Below are 19,210 nucleotides of genomic sequence, written 5' to 3'. Positions count from 1 at the left end.
CTCGTGGATAATACAAGCTTAAACTCAGTAAAACTGCGGAAGAATCGGCTAACGAGGCATAATGCAGGAGGGTAGCGAATTGGGCGAGTTGGAAATTGCTCACGATGGTTAGCGCAAACGCAACACGGACGAACAGAAGAAAAAACGACGACACAAGCGCTATCTAACAACTGAATGTTTATTGGAAAAATCACAAATATATATGTATAAGAAAGAGAAAAAACAACAAACCCGCACATGCGCCAAAGATAATTGACAGATAAAAACGTGTATGCTAACAAAACTACGCCCTTTCCAGGAAAGACACTTCCTCATCAATCAAAGCGATAGAAGGGCAGCTCACGCTGTTCTCTTTCTTAGGCATATATATTTGTGATTTTTCCAATAAACATTCAGTTGTTAGATAGCGCTTAATTATGTCGTCGTTTTTTCTTCTTTTCGTCCGTGTTGCGTTTGCGCTAACCATCATGAGGCATAATGCAGGAGGCATGAAGCACTGGCAACGATCAGAGAGAGAGATAAACAACGCTGCACCTGTTCTGCAAGCAGAGAGCACCAGATACCTTTGGCCCTTGCTCTCGTTGGACAACGAGGCCGCAATTAAGAGAGGTCGCTTACATAAATGACGAGCACGCCTTCCCCTTGCTAGCTATTTTCTATTTCTTTATTTTTCCAAATACATTTGTAGTGGTTTTCAGGGCTAAATGCTGCGGTCTGCAGCTTGACAGCTCTTTGAAACACGTACGTGAGTTGTATATCTAATGGTTGAAAATAACTGCGTATAGGGAGAAAGAAAGTAAAAAAAAAATCACAGCATATCCACGGAGTGAATGACGATGAGTGGGCGAAGCTGCGGACGTTCATCGGTAAACCGTGAATCTTCCGTGAATTCTGCCCAGTACATCATCACCGACGTGAGATCGGGCGCGTTTATACTACAGGTTCGATGAGTTATGACGACTTGCAGCGCACTTTAATTTTACATGTACGCTGTGAATTTTCATTGTTTAGAAAACCATTGCTTAGAAAACATCTGGCGTCTTTCGTTAAGCAGCTGGCGTCTTTTCGTTTTGCTTTAGAAACATCTGGCGTTCTTTCGTTTTGCTTTTACAAAACATCTGGCGTCTTTTGTTGGTTTATTTCATCAATCAACGGCGTTTTGAACAAAATTTTTATTGTTTAATCACGCACAGGAGAAATCTCACCAGGCACTACCTTGGAGGTAAAGAATGGCTGCTAATGGGAATGAGAGACAGAAGAAGTCGGCTTTTAGCTAACGCTGCAAATTTTTTATTGTTCAACAACGCACAGGAAAAATCTCCCACCGGCACCACCGTGCAGGTCAAAGCGTAAGACTGGTTACATACTACGCTACGAGGGACGAACGGGTGCCGCTATGAGGAGCTTCGCCCCTAAAAACAAGAGAGGACTCTTGCTGCTGAATAACCCCTTCGGACGGCACGCCCCGAGAGTGGTACCTGGTGTTAATACCACCTGGAAACATTAATTCCAGGGACTCCGAGCTCTTTTGCGCTCCTTTTGTTAGCGTCAGGATGGCTGAGCCGTAAAATAAGACACAATAGAAAACGCAACGCACGACACACAGTTAAAAGGGAAAAAGAAGTTTACATTTAATTATCAACAACTTGGTTACAACGCAAAACTCATAACACAAAGTCGCATACGCATTTTCGCTCAAATCGCACTGCTAACAACGCACAACCGCTCTAATCGCACCGCTAAAACGCACAACCGCTCAAACGCTCGCACTTTTCAGACTCTCCTCGTCGCTTATTATTATTACAGACCTCGGATTTGACTCTTGTACTGCGCTACTGACGACCAACAACAGGCAGCATTGTGCGTCTTCAACGATTAGGCAATTTGATTTTGAACGCGCGGTGAGTGAAGAAGCGCGCCCGAACTCATGTGCCGGCGTTGCGCGCGCTGCACGGAGCGGCGGAGGAGGGTCAGGGTCGCAGCGCCCCCCTCAAAGCAGCATCAGCTGTACAAGCTACTGGGAGCACAAGACAGGAACGAACTACACAACCCGAGGCCTGAGTTTCTAGCTCTTTTGGACAAGATAGTGGTCTTTTTCGATAAGGCCTCTGAACACCTGCCACGCAGGAATGTGCTAGGAGTTTTGGAAACAGCAGTCCAGCCCTACTTGCAACGCGCTCCCATCTTAAGTTGCCCTGAAGGCGTTGACGACAGCCAATCCCGACGATCCGCAGATCTCATAGCGGAAAAATTCCTAAGAATTCTCCTCGTCAATCACACAAACCAACTGACTGACGCGAACGACAAGCCTTCCACCTACGCACACAAGCCGACTAGGAAGCATTTTAGGTTGTGAACGAGACATTTGTGAAGTCCGGCAAAGTTTTCACTTGAAAGCGTTCAACTATTTGCGAGTGCTTACGAGCAATAAATATTTATTTCCAGACCTCAGAATGTCTACACGTTTGATGGCGGAGCGCTGTACTCCCGGCTCTTGCATTTATACGTTTTTCGATAAGCTTAAGCTCGATGCACATTGCGCATATAAGAAGTCAGAATAAACCATTTGTGCGTCTTCAACGATTAGGCAACTTGATTTTGAACGCGCGGTGAGTGAAGAAGCGCGCCCGAACTCATGTGCCGGCGTTGCGCGCGCTGCACGGAGCGGCGGAGGACCCTCCCTTGTCCCTGCCGGAGTTCGCGCTTGAATTTTCAAAGATGTATATATGTACCAACTAGCTTGTGTTTCGGAGTTATTGCAGTCTCGTTAATCATATAGTTGGATGAAGTCACACATACATACCCATGATAGCAGTGCACGCAGCAAAACGCACAAAGTACAGACGGGAAAATCGTTTTCTTTTAACTGAAACATCCTCGGAAGCAAAACGAGACGTTTCTTGTTCAGATGCCTGCCATGGTTAAGTTCCAACCCTCTCAATTCACAATATCCTTGTATGGCTGGTATAGCTACTGGCACCTCCCGTCGATGAGTGGTAATGACAGCAACATCTAGAAGCTTGACATTTAACGCTGATACCTAAAATGCCCAGCTGAAGCTCGGTATGAGGTCTTCAAAGTTGCCCTAGGAATCCTTTGAACTCATCTGTAATGGTGTGCCATCTTGTAACAGCCTTTCCACTTTTTTCTTCTCTCTATCTTACAAGTTGGTTGGCATTGTGACCTTTCTGTGCTTTGCTTGCTTGTTGCTAGATGTGTACCACCAGCAGGGCGCCACTGGAAATGGCAGCCTGCTAGTGTTGCACGTTCGCAGCAGCCTGCGTGCGCAGAGCTGCTGCGGATGCCCAACTGAAACTGTCTTCAGACAATAAACAGCTTGTGCAAAGTGGTCTTTGGATCACGCAGGTAATATATTCTCTTCCATATCACATTTGCTAAATGTAACCACATTTACAATTGCTACGTTGTTGATATTTGCCTTCATATTGGCTTCAATTACGAGTAAATATATGGTAGGTTTCCAAGACAAGTCACTCAGTCAAACAATTCATGTGCTCGTGAGCGCATGAGAATGACAGACAGACAGGATTGCTGTGAATACTCAAATTTTTATTGCATAGACTCACATTTCGTTTTTTGGTTTACTGTATTTTTTCATCAAATAGCAACACAAAACGTAATACGAACGACACAACATGATAATCGCAATAAATAAACACTCGAGACAGTGGGCACATTCCGAAAAATGACATATACACGACTCCCAAGACTTGCATATTTGCCTTGTTCTTGCAAAGACACATCATTTACCTGTCTGTTTAATAAAACGCTTTGGGAACAGATGCGACCCCGGCACAAGGCAGAGCAAACTGTTCGTTATCTGCTCATTCCCTGTAAAAAGTTATTCACTAAAACGGTGCGCGTGATTGTGCTAACACAAAAAAGAAAAAAAAGAGCATTTCTTCCTCAAAATAGCAAGTTGAGAGAGTGGCAGATGCTGACAAGCTGCGTTTCCTTCTGGGTTAAGCATGCCCAAGGATTTCGTTGCTATCGGCCACATTTTGGAACCCTGTTATGTCTGCAAGCGAATGCAACAGTCCTGCTTTCGTATAAATCTGCATATCTTCAGACTTTAATTGTCCAGGTTTTCTCTGGAAGGTTTAGTTTTTTTTTCAGAGTCTATTGACAGTGTAGTTTCACTGCAGCAGACAGTGAAGTCAAGCTTAAAGTGAGCACAGTGCAAGCCCCAGTATTTTCAAGTGAGCTGACTAAGCAACACATTTTCTTAACAGCTACAAATGAAACAGGCCGAGCCGCATGCATGTGGCACGTAGGTGAATATGCGCATCAAGCTGCAGCGGTCGTACTTGTGGCAGATGAAATAGAAAAACGTAGCTGCTCAGTTCTGTTGGAACAGTACTGATAACTAGCCTGGTATGTCGTGCTCGCAATACTTATTTGCACATATGTGCAGCTGGAATATGCACTACACCATGAATCCTCAGAATATTTCGATAACTTCCTTCCCAGTGAAACGAGTTGGACTTCTGAATGCCAAGCTACACCAGCAGAAGATTCACTTGATCTTTAAGACGTAAGAATTCATAGATCATAGATGACGGATGGATTAAATGCTACAAGCTGCACAACCAAAGCATGCGCAGAGAAAAAAAAATCTGCACTGTAGCCGAATTTCGCAATCAATCTTTTCCTCAAATTTCATCCATTCCTCATCATCCTTCGTGCAGAGTGGCCAACCGTGTAGGTGACAGGGCCGGAAAGGACAAAATTAATAGAAAATGAAAAGACTTGCTACAAAATACAGCTGCACAACAATGTTCGAGTAGAACACATATTTTCAATATGCTACAACTCAGAAGTGGGAGTTCTGGGAAGAAGACAGACATTGTATTCAAATTACACTCTTGCTCCGACCTAAGTTTTGCCACAAATTTGACCCTCCGGCATGGTGACCTAGCATCAGGGATGCACTATCGCATGGGCAGTGAAGTCAAATATGCCAGCAGTAAAGAAAGTGGACGCCTGAAGCATAAGACAACCAAGGCAACGAGCAAATGTGTCAAGAAGTTCTATAGAAATAAGGTAGTGGCACGCACGGCCATGCGCGCTCACACCAGATGCAAACAGCAAAATGAGGCCAGCCTCAATGCTTGCTGAATGACCACTAGTACATGTATCACACCATTGCCTCTCACCAACCTGGACAAATGGCTACAAACATGTTCCTAATCAAAATCCACAGCAGAGCCACAGTCTTCGTTAGAGCTGTTCAATATGCCGGTGAAGCACACACAGTGTGCACACTTTTGACGGGAAGGTAACGATGGGACTCGCATGTGAAAACGCACATCATGCAAATAGATTCAAGCACACTGAATCGTGTTCCAACTATGCACACTCCAGCAAACATACAACATTTATAGTAGTATGCTACAAGACATCATTCAATGGTTAAAAAGAGAAAATGAGTGCAGTGATGCAAAATATTTTTCTGCATCATGCTTTCACACTAATAATTAGGGCTTGTGTGGTTTTTATTCAGGAACAAATTTGAGCAGTGTGGGCAGTACGAGACAATAGGGCACGAGTCAATTGAGTGGAACTGTACTTAAGAATGTGACAAGAAAGGCCTCTCGACTTGGATACTTTTCAGTCTCTTTACATTCAGGATAGCAGTCACTAGTGAAATATGCAAGTGGAAATAATGCAATACTATGCACAGCTAACCAGGCCAAGCAAAAGGAAACGCTTTTCAGGAAACATTTTTCTCATTGCGACCAAACATTCTGGCAAGGATAAATGATACTTTGAAGTGTTGTGACAATGAACGTGTTGCCACCATTCTCTAAACACACAACTTGAATGACAAAGAATGAGCTTGACTGGCAGCAGCATGAGATCATTCAATCAAGCAATGCCTTTATAAATAAACGCGTATAAGAATGGTTCGCTACCCGACAAGGTTTCACTGTTGAAACTGAGGCAGTGCTGGACAGTGAAAAAATGCTCCAGCTACACACACATCACATAATGTGTTCCAGTTATCATCCTTGCATGCCACCCGCCATTACGAGAAAAAAAAAATCTACCACTCAAAAGTTCCAAGGCAGATCCCAGCATTTGCAGCTACCATCTTTGCTCAGTTTGAGTTGGGAAGACATCAGAAGTACTGCTTGCTTTAAACCTGTGGGAGGTTGGCAACATATAGCAGTATACTTTTATAATAAAAATTAGCCACAGTGAGTTGTTCAAAATGCTAATGATACGTGTTACTTTGCAAAACAGGCTGATTTTTTCGCAATACGTTAGGAACATTTCTTAAATATCCTGACTCAAGTGAATGAATCGAAATAACTTATGTTTTAACATAGTGAACTGACAGAAACATGATAAAGAAATATCAATACAACTAGTTAAAGGAAATGAGAAAAATCTATCAGGGTATATACAAACTGCCATTCGTACAATATGTTGTGTGAGCTGGATGTATTTCTAATCATGCAAGTCTTCGCAGCCTTTTACAGGAGTACACATGAAATAGTGTGGAACCACACACAGACATGTCCATTTACATGCAGACATTGGAGACATCCAAATGCAGCCATAACAGAGGCTGCACTGGAATTATTGTCCAACACTTCATGCGACACTCAGACAGCAAAGAGTTTTACTGAGGGTTACAGAAAATGCACATGTAAGCAAACTATATTCAAACTGTGCACTGAAAAAAATCATAACTTAAGTACACAGACACGTCACACACGCACACATACATACATGTTCTCTGGCATCTAGTTTAGTTAAATATTTCACAGTAAAACATGACATATGGGCACCAAATTTACAATGTGTATATACAAACTCACATGCCAGTGTGTATGCACGTGTTAGGAACACCCAAAGAAGCAGCATCAAAGACACCAGGAAAACGGAGAGCCACAAATGGAGGCTAGCTCGAGGATCGCCTTTTACACAACGTAGACATCTTTGTGCATAGTGAACACTGCTCCTTAGGACACACTTGCAGTAGAGAAGGTGGGGCATCTTGGACAAAGTATCCTGTGAAAAGAAATCTCGTAGTACCTTCATTAGAAGTTGGCATCTGTAATTTGAAGAAAAGGCTAGACAAAAAGTCCTCGAGGGGTCAACAAAATGATTTAGGCAAAATAAAACTTGTCTGATATTTTGCACTTTTTGCATGGAAAAACATTAAGCTCAATTTCCAACGGAACAATTTCTTTTACTAATTCGTCCATAAGGTACTTTAAAAAGAATTATTTAAAGCTTGCTACTGTTGTAGAACATCAGGCACCAGCAACTTAGGCATCAGTTACATTGCTGCTTTGTTAAACGGCACCAACAAATGGACATCATCTTACAGCAGCAGCAGATGTTCTTACAAGACCCCAAAGAGGGGCTTTCTCTCATGCAATGTCGCACACGCATCAGTTTTTTTTTTTTAGGCAATTCCTGAGAGAACATATGATCAGTACAATGAGAAACAGCTTGTGTGAAAAGCAATTGTTCCCTGCACCTGCCGAAAAGCAGCCTTACTGGTTTTGCACAGCAATCTACAGGTGCACATCTGCCAGCACAGGAGTTAAGCTTTGTCTAGGTTTCACTCTGCCCTGCCAGTACAATTAAGATGCAAATGAGAAACCTTCAAACTGTCGATATGCAAATTATTATAAAGTCTTTTGATACGGTTTTATGGTTTTCTTACAAGAAAGTCATTATATGTAAGTATCGGGTGCAACAATACGCAGCAGTGTGACAGCTTGTGTTGTTGGAGGTAGGATAAAGGAGTATGAGCACCCTACAAGCACGTGAGCTGTGTGTTGTTCACAGGTGTGCTCTCACTGATACATCGCCTGGTATGTAAGTATTACGAAAAAAAAAACTCTGGACAAAATATTAAATAGGCTGAACACAGTTCTTGTGACAGAATTGACAAAGAAATCAGTGCAGGCTTCATTTGGTTTACTGCTGTCAGCTAGTTGCAAACATATAAAGACTTGCATCAGGTGGGTAGGAGAGACAAGTCAGGCTTCTCCAGGTCAATATGGAGCGTAATTGCGTGCACATTTAACATCTTGATTAGCTTGGCCGGACATTCACGCGGCTTAGCAACCTGTATAAGACACCTCAGACATTTGTGCAAGCCCAGTGACTTCTTTGGACAATGTTCTCACACTCTTCAACAGAGGAGGAGAAGGAGAACGGTGCTGGATGACCAGAAAAAAGATGACGAGCAAACAAAAAGGCGAGGTGCGGGGAAGCATCAAACCACCTCTAGAGTTCTCCCCTGGTGTCATTGACAGGGACCCCAGCTAGCCAGGCAGCCAGCCGAGACACAAATAAATAACTAGTACGAAACAAGGATGAGGCAATAAACGGGGCCTCGGTTAAAAACTGGAGAAAAAAAAAATGGGAAACAGGAGAGGAAACATGTCATAGCATCTTCTGTACTGTCCTGCTGCGCGCACAAGTACGATGCTTTACAGCGTCCCATGGCGGCGCTCGTGAACAAACTTGGTCGGGGGTTCTGTGCAAATGGCCTCTGCTCCTGCGCAGCTTCAGCCACACTCGCGTTTCCTTCTCCCTCCTTGAGAAAACACAGCACAGCACGTGGTTGTCAAGCTCGCATAAGCGTAAGTCACACCAACCCTTAACAACACACCACACTGTCCGCTGGGGGAAGTCGTCCATGTTTCAAGATGGCAGGGTCGAGGCGTACGATGGGCTTGCTAGTGACTGGGCTCTTCGTTAATTGAAGGGACTGGATGCTGATGGTGAGGAGGAGGGTGGTGTGCACTTGCGGTTGGGCTGATGCACCAGGAAGTGTGTCAGCTTGGTGGGAAGGTAGCTCAGATTTAGCTGGTAGAATTCGACCAGCTGCAGAAGGTCGTAGAACTTGGTGCGGCCATTGTCGAGAGAGTAGCACAGCTGGTCCTTCTCTTCCACCTGAGAGTGACAACAAGCAGAGAAATTAATTTGGTAAGAGACCGACTCCACCTACACCACAGTCAGTTCTAGTCAGTTCTATGGTCATGTTCAATGTAGGTTACTCTCAGGGATATCACTTGCACTCATTAGATAAGCTAGCAGACAGATTGCTCAAGATTGCTTAGAGCCGCAAGAATGGAAGTGCCCATGAAAGTGATCAATGGAGAATACAGTCGCAGATTTTTGTCATCACTAACAGAAAGATAATAATTAACATGGTCGCCTTGTTACCAATGTTGCCAGTTAGTTGTAGAAGTTCTACCATAACAGCACTTAAAAATCTGCTGGAAGCCGTTAGAAGTCTGCAGTAGTGAGCTTCTATGAGAAAATGAGGAGGTGTCTTGAGAGATTGCCAGGATCATTTATGTTAGTACAAATTCTGCAAATACAATCGTGCACAAACAGAAACTGTAGAAGAAAAACTGCTACAGCAAATGTCTGCATTCAGGAGCTCATACGTATCATCCCTAGTGTGACACACACATCAAGCGATGCAGCAAATTTGCGACGTTATCTTTTGTAACATTTCTTTTATGTTCCGTTGCTTAATTCTGTGGGATGTGCAGTCACTAAGCGCAATCGAACTGAGAACAGAGGCTAAACTCACGGAGATTATCTGCACATGGTGGACCTTCCCCCGGTACACATAGCAGAGTACATAAGAGCCGGGCTTGGTGAGGCTTTGCCGGACGAGGAAAACGCCATCGACTGTGCCGTGCTTGAGCAGCAGCTGGGTGGCTTCCTCACGTGACATGCTACTGTAGAACCAGGGCTGCATATGCTGCAGCCCCAGCTCAGCCGTAGCCGGTGTACCTGCCCAGTGGGGTGGAGGCCCGCTCGGCTGTGGCACTGTTGTTGGCGAAGCCTGACCTGACCGGCAGCAGGGCAACTTCCTCTGCGAGTATTGCCAGAAAATGAAAACAGGGTTAAGACAATTAATAAAACAGGGCATGCAGTCCCAGCTGTTCAGCCACTCAGTAACTCAGAGTGTCAAGTTATTTATCAATTTACATAATAATTTCATACAATGCTGCTAGTATCCTGCATGTGGATATTGCTGCAGGCTATGGGAAAGTACATTGCATCAAATACGAATGACAAGCAGCTATCCACTTAGCCAGGATGCAGCTAAAAATGTAGCAAGCTGTGACGTATGACAGCATAGCTTTCATATGCCAAAGCTCAATTAGGAAGGAAATATATCTAGCCAAAAATGGACGAACACAGGAAACAGTGAAGGAGACAGGAAAGCAGCTGGTAGACAGGAAAGGAAATTGGTAGTCTAGCCACTTTTCTGTCTCCTTCACAGTTTCCTGTGTTCGTCCGTTTTTGGTTGGATATATTTCCTTGATGCAATGCACCAACTAGCCCAACAACGAGTTCTACTCAACTATGAGATGGAGATCCTCAGGTGAGCAAGACATAACATTCTTGGGTAATGAATTCTGATCTCTCATGGTCTGTGGATAAATGAGAGGTTAAAGCAGTTTAAATGCCAGTGAACACGATGAAGTTCAGATGCAATCTCCCATTCTACAGGTCAGGTGCACATTCTGTGCAAAAGTGCTTATGGGCTAGTTGGTTGAATGCCGAAATAGCCTGTATTGTCGTTTTGTTACCGCTATGTTGTCCATGCCGTGTGTTAACGTGATGGTGTTCATGTTTTCAAACACAGAGGCACTAAATATGTTCTGCTTTTCTATGGCTGCGAGACTAAATGTGAGAATGCATGTCAACAATGGAGGTATTACCTTCCATATGTGGGCCTCGGCTGCTGCTACAGCTTCTGCTTCCTGGGGGTCCTCGATGACTCGCCCCTTGCTTCCCGTGAAGTCCATCGCAACCCAGGGAGAACTCATGGAGTCCCGGCAGGGCTCTGGGGCCCATGCGTGCTCAGAGTAACGAGACCGTAGTTCTTTGTAGTTTTCGCGCAGCTTCTTCCCAAACTGCAAACAGAACGGAGTCATGTGGTTCCAATCCAAACAACTGATAAAAGTGACAGTGCCTTCAAGTAGCTTCACAAACAGGCAAAAACGCCCATGAAAACTACAACAGTCTCTGTCAATGCTTAAATGTGTATTGGTGCCAAGATTTATAGCAAGTTGAAGTGAGAGCTATAAACGAACAAAAAGAAAGAGATCAGGGGAAGATAGAAGCTTGAAGAGATGAAAAATTTGTGAACAAGGGGTGTCACCGGAGCTGACGTTTCGACAAGCAGATTTGTATTCTTCGAGGCATGTCTTGAAGAACCGAAAACTGAGTCTTAACGAAAAATTTATCCCAGAAATTAATTGCGGGCAGTTTGCACTAAGTCACGCAAAGCTTGGCACAGCCAAGCACAGACCCGTCACCACTCGTACTCCCCATCGAATAACAAGTCTAGCTTCAAGATGCACGGCTTCCTCCACAGGAGTATGCAGCCAGGCTATGTGCTATAGAGCGCAGGTTGTATGCGATGTCTCCGTCGGTGGGCGTGGCATATCTACTGCGCATACGCGGCTTGGGCAGGTGGTGCGGTATCTGGTCGTTAGACGTCGCGACACTTGCTTCCTCTTTCTTGCTGTCTTTTATCTCTCTCTACTTCTTGTTCTCTCTTTTGTAGATGTTTTCCCTGTCTCTCATTCTTTCTGTGCAACGCTTTACTCTCTCCCATCCTCCTCACCATCACATCTCTCGTCCTCACACTCAGTTCCCTTTCTCACCCCCTTGCTACACTATACTATACAAGGATATGCTATGCTCTACTAGCATGCGTGTATAGCTGAGTGGTTAGGGTGCTCGCCTTCAGAATGAGGGTACACGGATTCGAATGCCGCCTCATGAGGAATCTTTTTCCGGCAAGAATTTTCCTCTTTCTGTTTCATTATATCTTTCTTTCCGTCTCTCAGTTTGTTTCTCTCTTTCTTTCTCTCTCTGTACTCATTCTCAGGTAGCTGCACAGTGGCACATACCCATTAAGATGATGATAGTTGTCTGCGACCGACTCACAAGGAACAATTTGCTAAACAGCTTCGCTGTTAAAAAACTGATTTTTGCAATGTACAACAGCGATAAAATGCCAAGTACTCCGACAGCTACTAGTATGAATGCAGCAGTTTAGGGAAGTAAGGGTTTATTTTGATACTACATGGTAAATATACACAAATGTCTGCCAAAGAGAGGGTAATGAAATTACCTTTGCGAGTCTGAGAGCAATGATCCAGCACTGGCGCTGCTGTTCTGTGCTGCTGCAAAACCACATTAGATCGCTGCTTCCGGTGCCGTTGGATCTCACGGGCTGCACAGTATACAAAGGAAAATATGAGCATGACTCAGCTAAACAGAACAGAGACAGGCTGCCAGTACTGCAGAAAAAGACTAAAATGCAAAATAAACTGCTCTTTACAGGCATCTCTTATGAGGCGACTCTGAAAGTTCAACAAATATGTGCAAGTTCGAGAGACTAACCTTCAGACAGAACTGGAACGCCGTTGGTCCGCTTAGGCCCTTGTCGTATGGCACATAGATATTCCAGTCCTTCAGGCTGGCAATGTGTTGCAGCTGCCACGTTTCGTCCTGGCAAAGCAAGGCAGGCATCAAGGCAGCGCCCAGAGAAAGGATGCACTATCATTGCCACACCAAGTTAGGATGGGATCTTTGTGTCCCCGAGCTATAGCTGACACAAGCAGTCATGGCAGAGACAAGGTAGTGCAGAAGTCGAAATCAGTGTCAATATATAGTAACATTTATTGCACAATGCCAACAAGACGAGAACTGGGGGACTAGCACAGTCGTAAATCACTCAAGATGAAAGTCTGATTGCTGCCATTCGTACAACCACATTGAATGAGGCAACAAGGTGCGTTGCATTTTCCGAGTGCAGTGATTGGTAAGTAGGTGCTCACCTTGCGTCCAGATGGGAGAACAGAGAGCTCTCCGTCTTCGACGCGGAAGTACGACTGCTTCCAGGACTGTTTCCCAGGCTCCCGGTACCACAGCAGGCTGTGCACCACAGGACAACGCTCGCCTTGGCTTAGGATGTTCTGAGGAAAACAAGAAAGATGAAGAAGTCCGATAAGTTGATGAAGTACAGCCTGACGCTATAAAACAACAAAGAGGTAATGAAGTAAAGATACCTTAAAATTACACTTTTACTAATAACATTTGATAAAACAGTGAAGATCCTCTAGAAATTTCTAGCAACGCTTGCACCTCTACCTCAGATTTAATGTTTAAGGGAAAGAACAGCTGTGTTAAACTGAACCAAATCATAGCAAACAAAAATAAAAAAGAAAGAACAAGAGTGTAGCATGGGCATTGTCCTGTCACTCACTACAGTTACATTAAAAGTTGCTTAAGTGAAATGTTAAAGGTAACGTTGCCAGCACCCATACCTGCAGGGTAATCAATTTTGCAAGATCGGTTGACTCTGCCAGGCAGTCCAGCTGAGGCCCTAGATCCACCATGTCCAGAGAGAAGAATTGCTGGGGGTAGCAAGGGAAGTAAAATAAGAAGGAAAAAGAAAAGAAAGAAATGTCAGACAATGAGATGAAGCAGTGCCAACAATACATATCTCAGAAACCACCCACATTAGCAGGCGCAGCTGTAGCTACGATAATGAAGGTAGACACAAAGGAGAGTGGAAGATTATAGGTTGCAAAAGGAATGACAAATGGAGTATGTCGAGTACAGAATGAGGTTATCTGAACTGCACAGGTGCACGGAAAGGTCGAGTTCACACAGGTGTGGCAGACCAAGAAAGGTTAGAGGTCTGACTGAAAGGCACTGAAGTACTACGACGGGCGCCAAATATGTCAAGCAGCCTTTTTGAAAGAATAACCGTGCTTGATACTGCGTTAAGATTAACATTACATTATCATCAGTGCAGTCAGTAAGCGGTGCAATGCATGCAGAAATAAAGCATCTGCGAGGAGGGGAGACCAACTCACCAGGGGAGAATTGAAGAACTCATATTTCCTGAAGTCTTGACGGAAGTAGAAATTGTTCCCACTGTGCTCCTTGTTCTTTCCCCAGGATGCATACACTTGGAGAACCTCTTCGTGGTCTTCGAGGCTACGTTCTGTGAAAGAAAGAATGTGGTACGTTGGGTATTTGTAGTCACACTCGCTGTGCTAGTAAACTATTTCTGTACATAAATATGTATCTGAATAAGAAATCTGCCACGAAAATATTCACATCCAAACAATAAACCTGTTATTAGAAACAAAGTTCAACATGCATATGTGACACCAACGTTGGATTGCATGACCACGTGGATCTTGCATACAGACCAACATCCTGCTTTAGCAGGTTAGATGCAGCTACAGATTGGACACATACGTATCAATGCAGAATGCAAGGCCTACATTTTCACTGACTATTACCTTTTGAACTCTGAATCTTCATTTCCCCTTGTGCACATATATTTCACACATTTTTCAACCCATGGTCCTCGCATTACTTACAATTTCATTTTATTATTTCTGCAGTTTCTGATTTCCCGGTAAGATTTAAACACGCACGTAGGCACACACATACAAAAAGGGGGAGGGGGTTAGAGCTGTTATTAGATCATGCGAAATGTGTTCAATTAAACAGATGGACACAAGATAAAATTGTCCATCCAAACAGCAGAAGCTTTCCATTTTTAGTGCAACAAGGCCTCTGCAACGGTGTCCAACTATTGCGCAAAGTGTCGCCTATCGGCATATCACCGCCACACCGCGTTGAATCAAAAAAACGTACTCACTCCCGTGCTTGGGCTAAACCACGACAGGAACCTCCGGCGATCTGATAACGGTGTCGGGCAAAGCAATTGTGCCGCTTAGCGCAGGAGATCGCTTCGGGCTAGGCCGACGACAAGGCAGGTACAACGCGCGCGCTCTCTCTTCTCCGCAGGCGCAGCTGTCGCTTGGCGACCGAATACATAGTTTTCATGTGACGTCACACCGTCGTCTGCTGGCGGTGTCCGCCATGTTGGAGAACAGCGACAAACGCGCGCGAGCATGCCCAAGCGTGCGCACGAGTGTTCATCGCTGTCTTCCTGCAGTCTGTCGGCGTGGTAGTCATTGATTTTGCTACTTGCGAGCTATCGAGTGTTTGAATGATGGCGCCTGTCAGGCGGAAGGAATTCTGCCCGTCATATTTTGCCGAGCTGGTGGGTCCGATGCGTGCACGTTATGAAGCGAAGATCAGCATGTGCGATGGAGTTGACCCCTACACGTTGTGCGCCGGTACTGACACGACGACGGACGTGGAGCTGCTACCGGTTACGACGCATGCCGACATCGTGAACTATTTGGTGCTGTGGACGAACCACGTATCGCTCACCGAAATGAAAGCTTACATGTCACTTGAGGCTCACAACTACTTCACCAGTGGCCGTGTGAGCGGCGTGACAGCAAAGCGGCTGCCCTCCAAGCGCGTCATCGTGTTGAGCGAGGTAAAGTAATTCAGCAGGCGCCTCTTCACTGAAGTGATCGTCTGCATCGACCATTTCAGGCGAAGGATGGTCAACCTCTGCCGGCTGAATGTTAGCTGCGTTCGCGGCTGTGGCCACCTTTCTTTTCTTTTTTTTTTTGCCAGCCGATTTTTTGGCGCGCTTGTACCGAGAAGTAGAGTTAACGCCCGGTGCTGTGCAGTTGCTGTATCCCAAGTGTTGGCTCGGCACCCAATCCGGGTTTGTGTTGTCCATTAGACTCGCTGGCTGTCCTGCAAATTACAAAACATCAACAGTGAAAACCTGGCGCGCTGTTGCATGTGAAATTGCGACATCCGCGCGAAAACGGTCTCGTTACAAGATGTTACGAACAGCGCAAAATTACAGAAGGCACTCGCGATCATTAGCCCGATGTGAACGGCATTTTCAATGCACGGTACAAACAACACGCATCGAGCATGTTAAACTCAGCAGTTTGGTGCAGACAGTGACATTTTAACTAGATTGCAGTACGCGCGGATCGCAGTCGAAGGTGCCCGTTAAGCAGCAGAAGATCCGGAACGGGCTCGAACGCGACCCGGAGAGCTTCTGCGAGGTTTAAACCGCTGCACACACAGCGACGGCTGGGTTGCAGGCGATTGTAAGCGGTGGCGTTAATTTTTTGAAGTTTTCGCTTCATCCTGTTTTGCTTACCTGAGATGAAACGCCGACCGCATACACGGATGTAATCCAGGTTCTTGAGGCCCTTTCTGTTGATGCGAGCGAGCCAGAGACGACGACGCTGCTCCGACAACACTTTCGTGCGGTCGCATTGCCGAGTTATCACTTTCGGCAATCGGTAGAGCCCGGTTCTTGGCTCCAGGTCCATTTTCTGTGCGGCAGACGTGCTTCTCGCACTGCAGCCAGTCATCGCACACATCGGCATTGCGACGCCGCGCTGTTACTGAACCCGCACAACGCGAAAATATCGGACCTGCACACGCACCCAACGATAACACCGCGCTAGCAGTTCACCATCATGGCGGCCACCTATCCCACAAGCCCCAGTTGTGACGTCCGTGAAAACTATGTATAGTAGGGAGAGGGACAGGATGAGAGGTACCCTCCTGCACGGCGCGACACGCGAGATTTGTCGCGTGATAAATGGCTATATACTCGGGCGCCGCCCGGGGAGCAGGAGGGTTTGGAAAGGGCGCACGGCTGACGTAATGCGAGAGAAACTCCTTTTTTACTCTCAGCCTCCTCCACCTCCGACAAGGAGTCGGAGGGCGGCAACGGCCGCGGACTACGACGCCGCGCAGTCTGCGAGGCCGCGCGATGAGCTTTGCGCTCCCGACCCCGTTCTCGTGACGGCGCGTCCACAGCTTGGTCCACAGCCGCTCCGTCCCTCCCTCTTTCTTTCTCTCTTTCTCTCCTCGCGTGCCCTCTACGTTTCGCAGATGCTCCTCCTCCTCCCACATCGCGCACGTGTGTTTCGCTGCCGCAGCCCTAGGCGCGCCACGTAGCAGCAGCCGACCGCCGGCGCGAGCCCCACAAGTCACGCCGTCACAAAACCGCCGAGCGCCTGGGCGCCCCAAGACGTACGCCGTAAAAAAAAAAAAAAAAAAAAAAAAAAAAAAAAAAAAAAAAAAAATGCCCTGTTGCGGTGGCTGAAATGCAGCGCCTTTGTGTATAGTACGCTGCAACGTGGACCAAGAAGCTTGTTTTGACATCTCAGCGCGCAATATGGTTAGCGTGGTTTCAAAAACCAGCCGCACAAGTGAAAGGAAAACGTCTAAATTATAGGACCTTAATGCCTAACGGTACTCGTTTAGTGCAAGTCGCTATAAGCGCCTGCTCGATTCACGAAAACTCATTTTAGATAACGACGGAGCTAACGGGGGTTCCCCGAAGCTTGAATTTGACCCGGAGGCCCGGAAACTCATCGAACGTTAATTAAACTTCCGTTTAACGCGACCGATCTCTTGGGTAGTGCTGCTGGAATGAATACACTGTCCAGGGGCGTAGCCAGAAATATTTTCGGGGGGGGGGGGGTTGAACCCCCCGACCCCCTCCCCCCTAGCTACGCCCCTGACACTGTCCCCTTACAATGGAACGATCCTGAGGATATTACATCTAAGAACAAAAATTCAACCTGACTAAAGGAGCGCGGAAGCGCTGACGTCTATGAGCGCGAAAACCGGTGAACAACTGGCAATATGATCGATCATTCAGGAGAGCGACTGAGCTGCGGCAAGTAAGGCAGGTTCGCAAGGGAGCGGTGAATCGCACCAGCTGCGGCCGCGTTGCATGACAGGCCACTCGAGTGGCCTGCCATGCAATGCGGCCGCCGCAAGTCCGGAACCGAACCTCTGAACCAGACAGCATCAGAATGACGTAACAACCACTGAGCCATCCCGCCCAGGGCACGTGTAGAAGAAAAAGAGAGGCCCACGATAATAAACCCCACGACAATAATAATAATCGTTGGGGTTTTACGTCCCAAAAACCACGATATGATTATGAGGGACGCCGTAGTGGAGGGCTCCGAAATTTTGACCACCCGGGGTTCCTTAACGTGCACCTAAATCTAAGTACACGGGCCCGTAGCAGCTTCGCCTCGATCGAAAATGCGGCCGCCGCGGCCGGAATCCGATCCCAGTGATGCTACCGAGGACTTCTGATTTGGAGCAATTTTTGGAGCAGCAAAATTTCCGTTTTGGAGAAGCAAAATTTTCATCTTGGAGTATTAGAGAAGCGAGTTGGGCTAGTTGGTGCACTTGGAGCACTTTGGAGCAGATAGTTTTGCATCTGGGAGCACTTTGGAGCAGCGAATTTTACATCCTGGAGGGCAATACAGAAGCATATAGCATTAACATTTAAGCACCTGAGTATTATTATGGGGCTCTTATGAAGGCTAGAAATATTTCGATTCATTGCAAATCTCAAGGGATAAAATCATCTCAGGAGCATAGGCGTGCGCACAGGGGGGGAGGGGGGGCCGCCCCCTCCCCTAATCACCTAAGAGGGGGGCGCAAAATCTGCCCCGTACATTGACCCTTGCGATAGCAATTATATGGACACTCTCGGCGGATTTTTGCCGTCGCCGTTGCCGTAATTTTCCGTATAAAGTCCTAACATCACCACGCGCATTCTAGCCGCGGGTAAAAGCTCGCGAGCGCTGGCGACGAACGCGGCTGAAGCGAAGATTAAGCTAGCCGGCCGTCTGTCCCCGCCGCACGGACAGCGCATGAGATAACATCTTCCCGCGTGGGGGCCTGCCGTCGATTGCTCATCAAACAGAGGGGAAACGCCCCGCCCCTCTTTCGTAAGGAGCATTAAGGGACGCCAGGGGAGCGGTAGGGGGGGGGGGGTACCGCATCGTTCGAAGGGCGCAGTCGCTTGCGCGCGCGCTATCTGAGGCATCAGGAGACGGCTCGTAAGCTTGCTGTGCTCTCAACGCTTACTTCGCGTTTAGAGAACTCGAGCAAGAAAACGCTTCGGTTCCTGGAGGGGCCATATTCGCTTAAACCAGCGTTTTGTTCAGTTACGCGAGATCGGATCCAAAAGAGTTAGCGGCTAGTCTTACTTCGTTTCACAATACAATTTTTTGGTATCGCATTCATTGCTTCGCTCTTAAAGGAGTACTGACATGAATTTTAAAAATTTTCGGGTTATTGCTCTAAATGAAAGCACGGGTGTCGAGAACCCTAAAAAGAGTGTCGTGGTGCCTGGGGATGCATTACATATATCTTTAATACCGCTTCTTTCAACCAGCAGTTTCGGTTTCGGTTTCGGTTTCGAGAGGGCGGCTTCATAGTGACG

General features: G+C 46.4%; 2 protein-coding genes across 10 annotated transcripts in view; one reads left to right on the top strand and one right to left on the bottom strand.

The window, feature by feature from the left end:
* LOC119387053 (carbonyl reductase [NADPH] 1) overlaps nt 1-19,210 on the top strand; it is a 606,874-nt gene that overhangs the window by 220,507 nt on the left and 367,157 nt on the right. The window lies entirely within an intron of this gene.
* The window catches only part of LOC119387056 (growth factor receptor-bound protein 14), a 257,802-nt gene that overhangs the window by 47,791 nt on the left and 190,801 nt on the right, over nt 1-19,210 (bottom strand). For 2 of the 9 annotated variants that reach the window (XM_049413346.1, XM_049413351.1), the window contains 5 exons: nt 13,917-14,047; nt 13,362-13,451; nt 12,873-13,010; nt 12,436-12,543; nt 12,164-12,265 (listed from right to left, as the gene is read on the bottom strand). The exons of 2 other annotated variants lie outside the window; for them this stretch is intronic. In XM_049413346.1, coding sequence (XP_049269303.1) covers nt 12,164-12,265; nt 12,436-12,543; nt 12,873-13,010; nt 13,362-13,451; nt 13,917-14,047 — 569 coding nt within the window. Of the gene's footprint in view, nt 1-3,551; nt 8,947-9,595; nt 9,884-10,739; nt 10,935-12,163; nt 12,266-12,435; nt 12,544-12,872; nt 13,011-13,361; nt 13,452-13,916; nt 14,048-19,210 lie in introns of those variants that run through there. 5 more of the 9 variants (XR_007415386.1, XR_007415387.1, XM_037654356.2 and 2 more) reach the window with 5 other exon arrangements.

The sequence above is a fragment of the Rhipicephalus sanguineus genome, chromosome 3 (assembly GCF_013339695.2).
Source record: "Rhipicephalus sanguineus isolate Rsan-2018 chromosome 3, BIME_Rsan_1.4, whole genome shotgun sequence".
Classification (NCBI taxonomy): Eukaryota; Metazoa; Arthropoda; class Arachnida; order Ixodida; family Ixodidae; genus Rhipicephalus; species Rhipicephalus sanguineus.
Note: the sequence above shows the minus strand (reverse complement) of the source record. Positions and strands in the feature narration are given on the sequence as shown.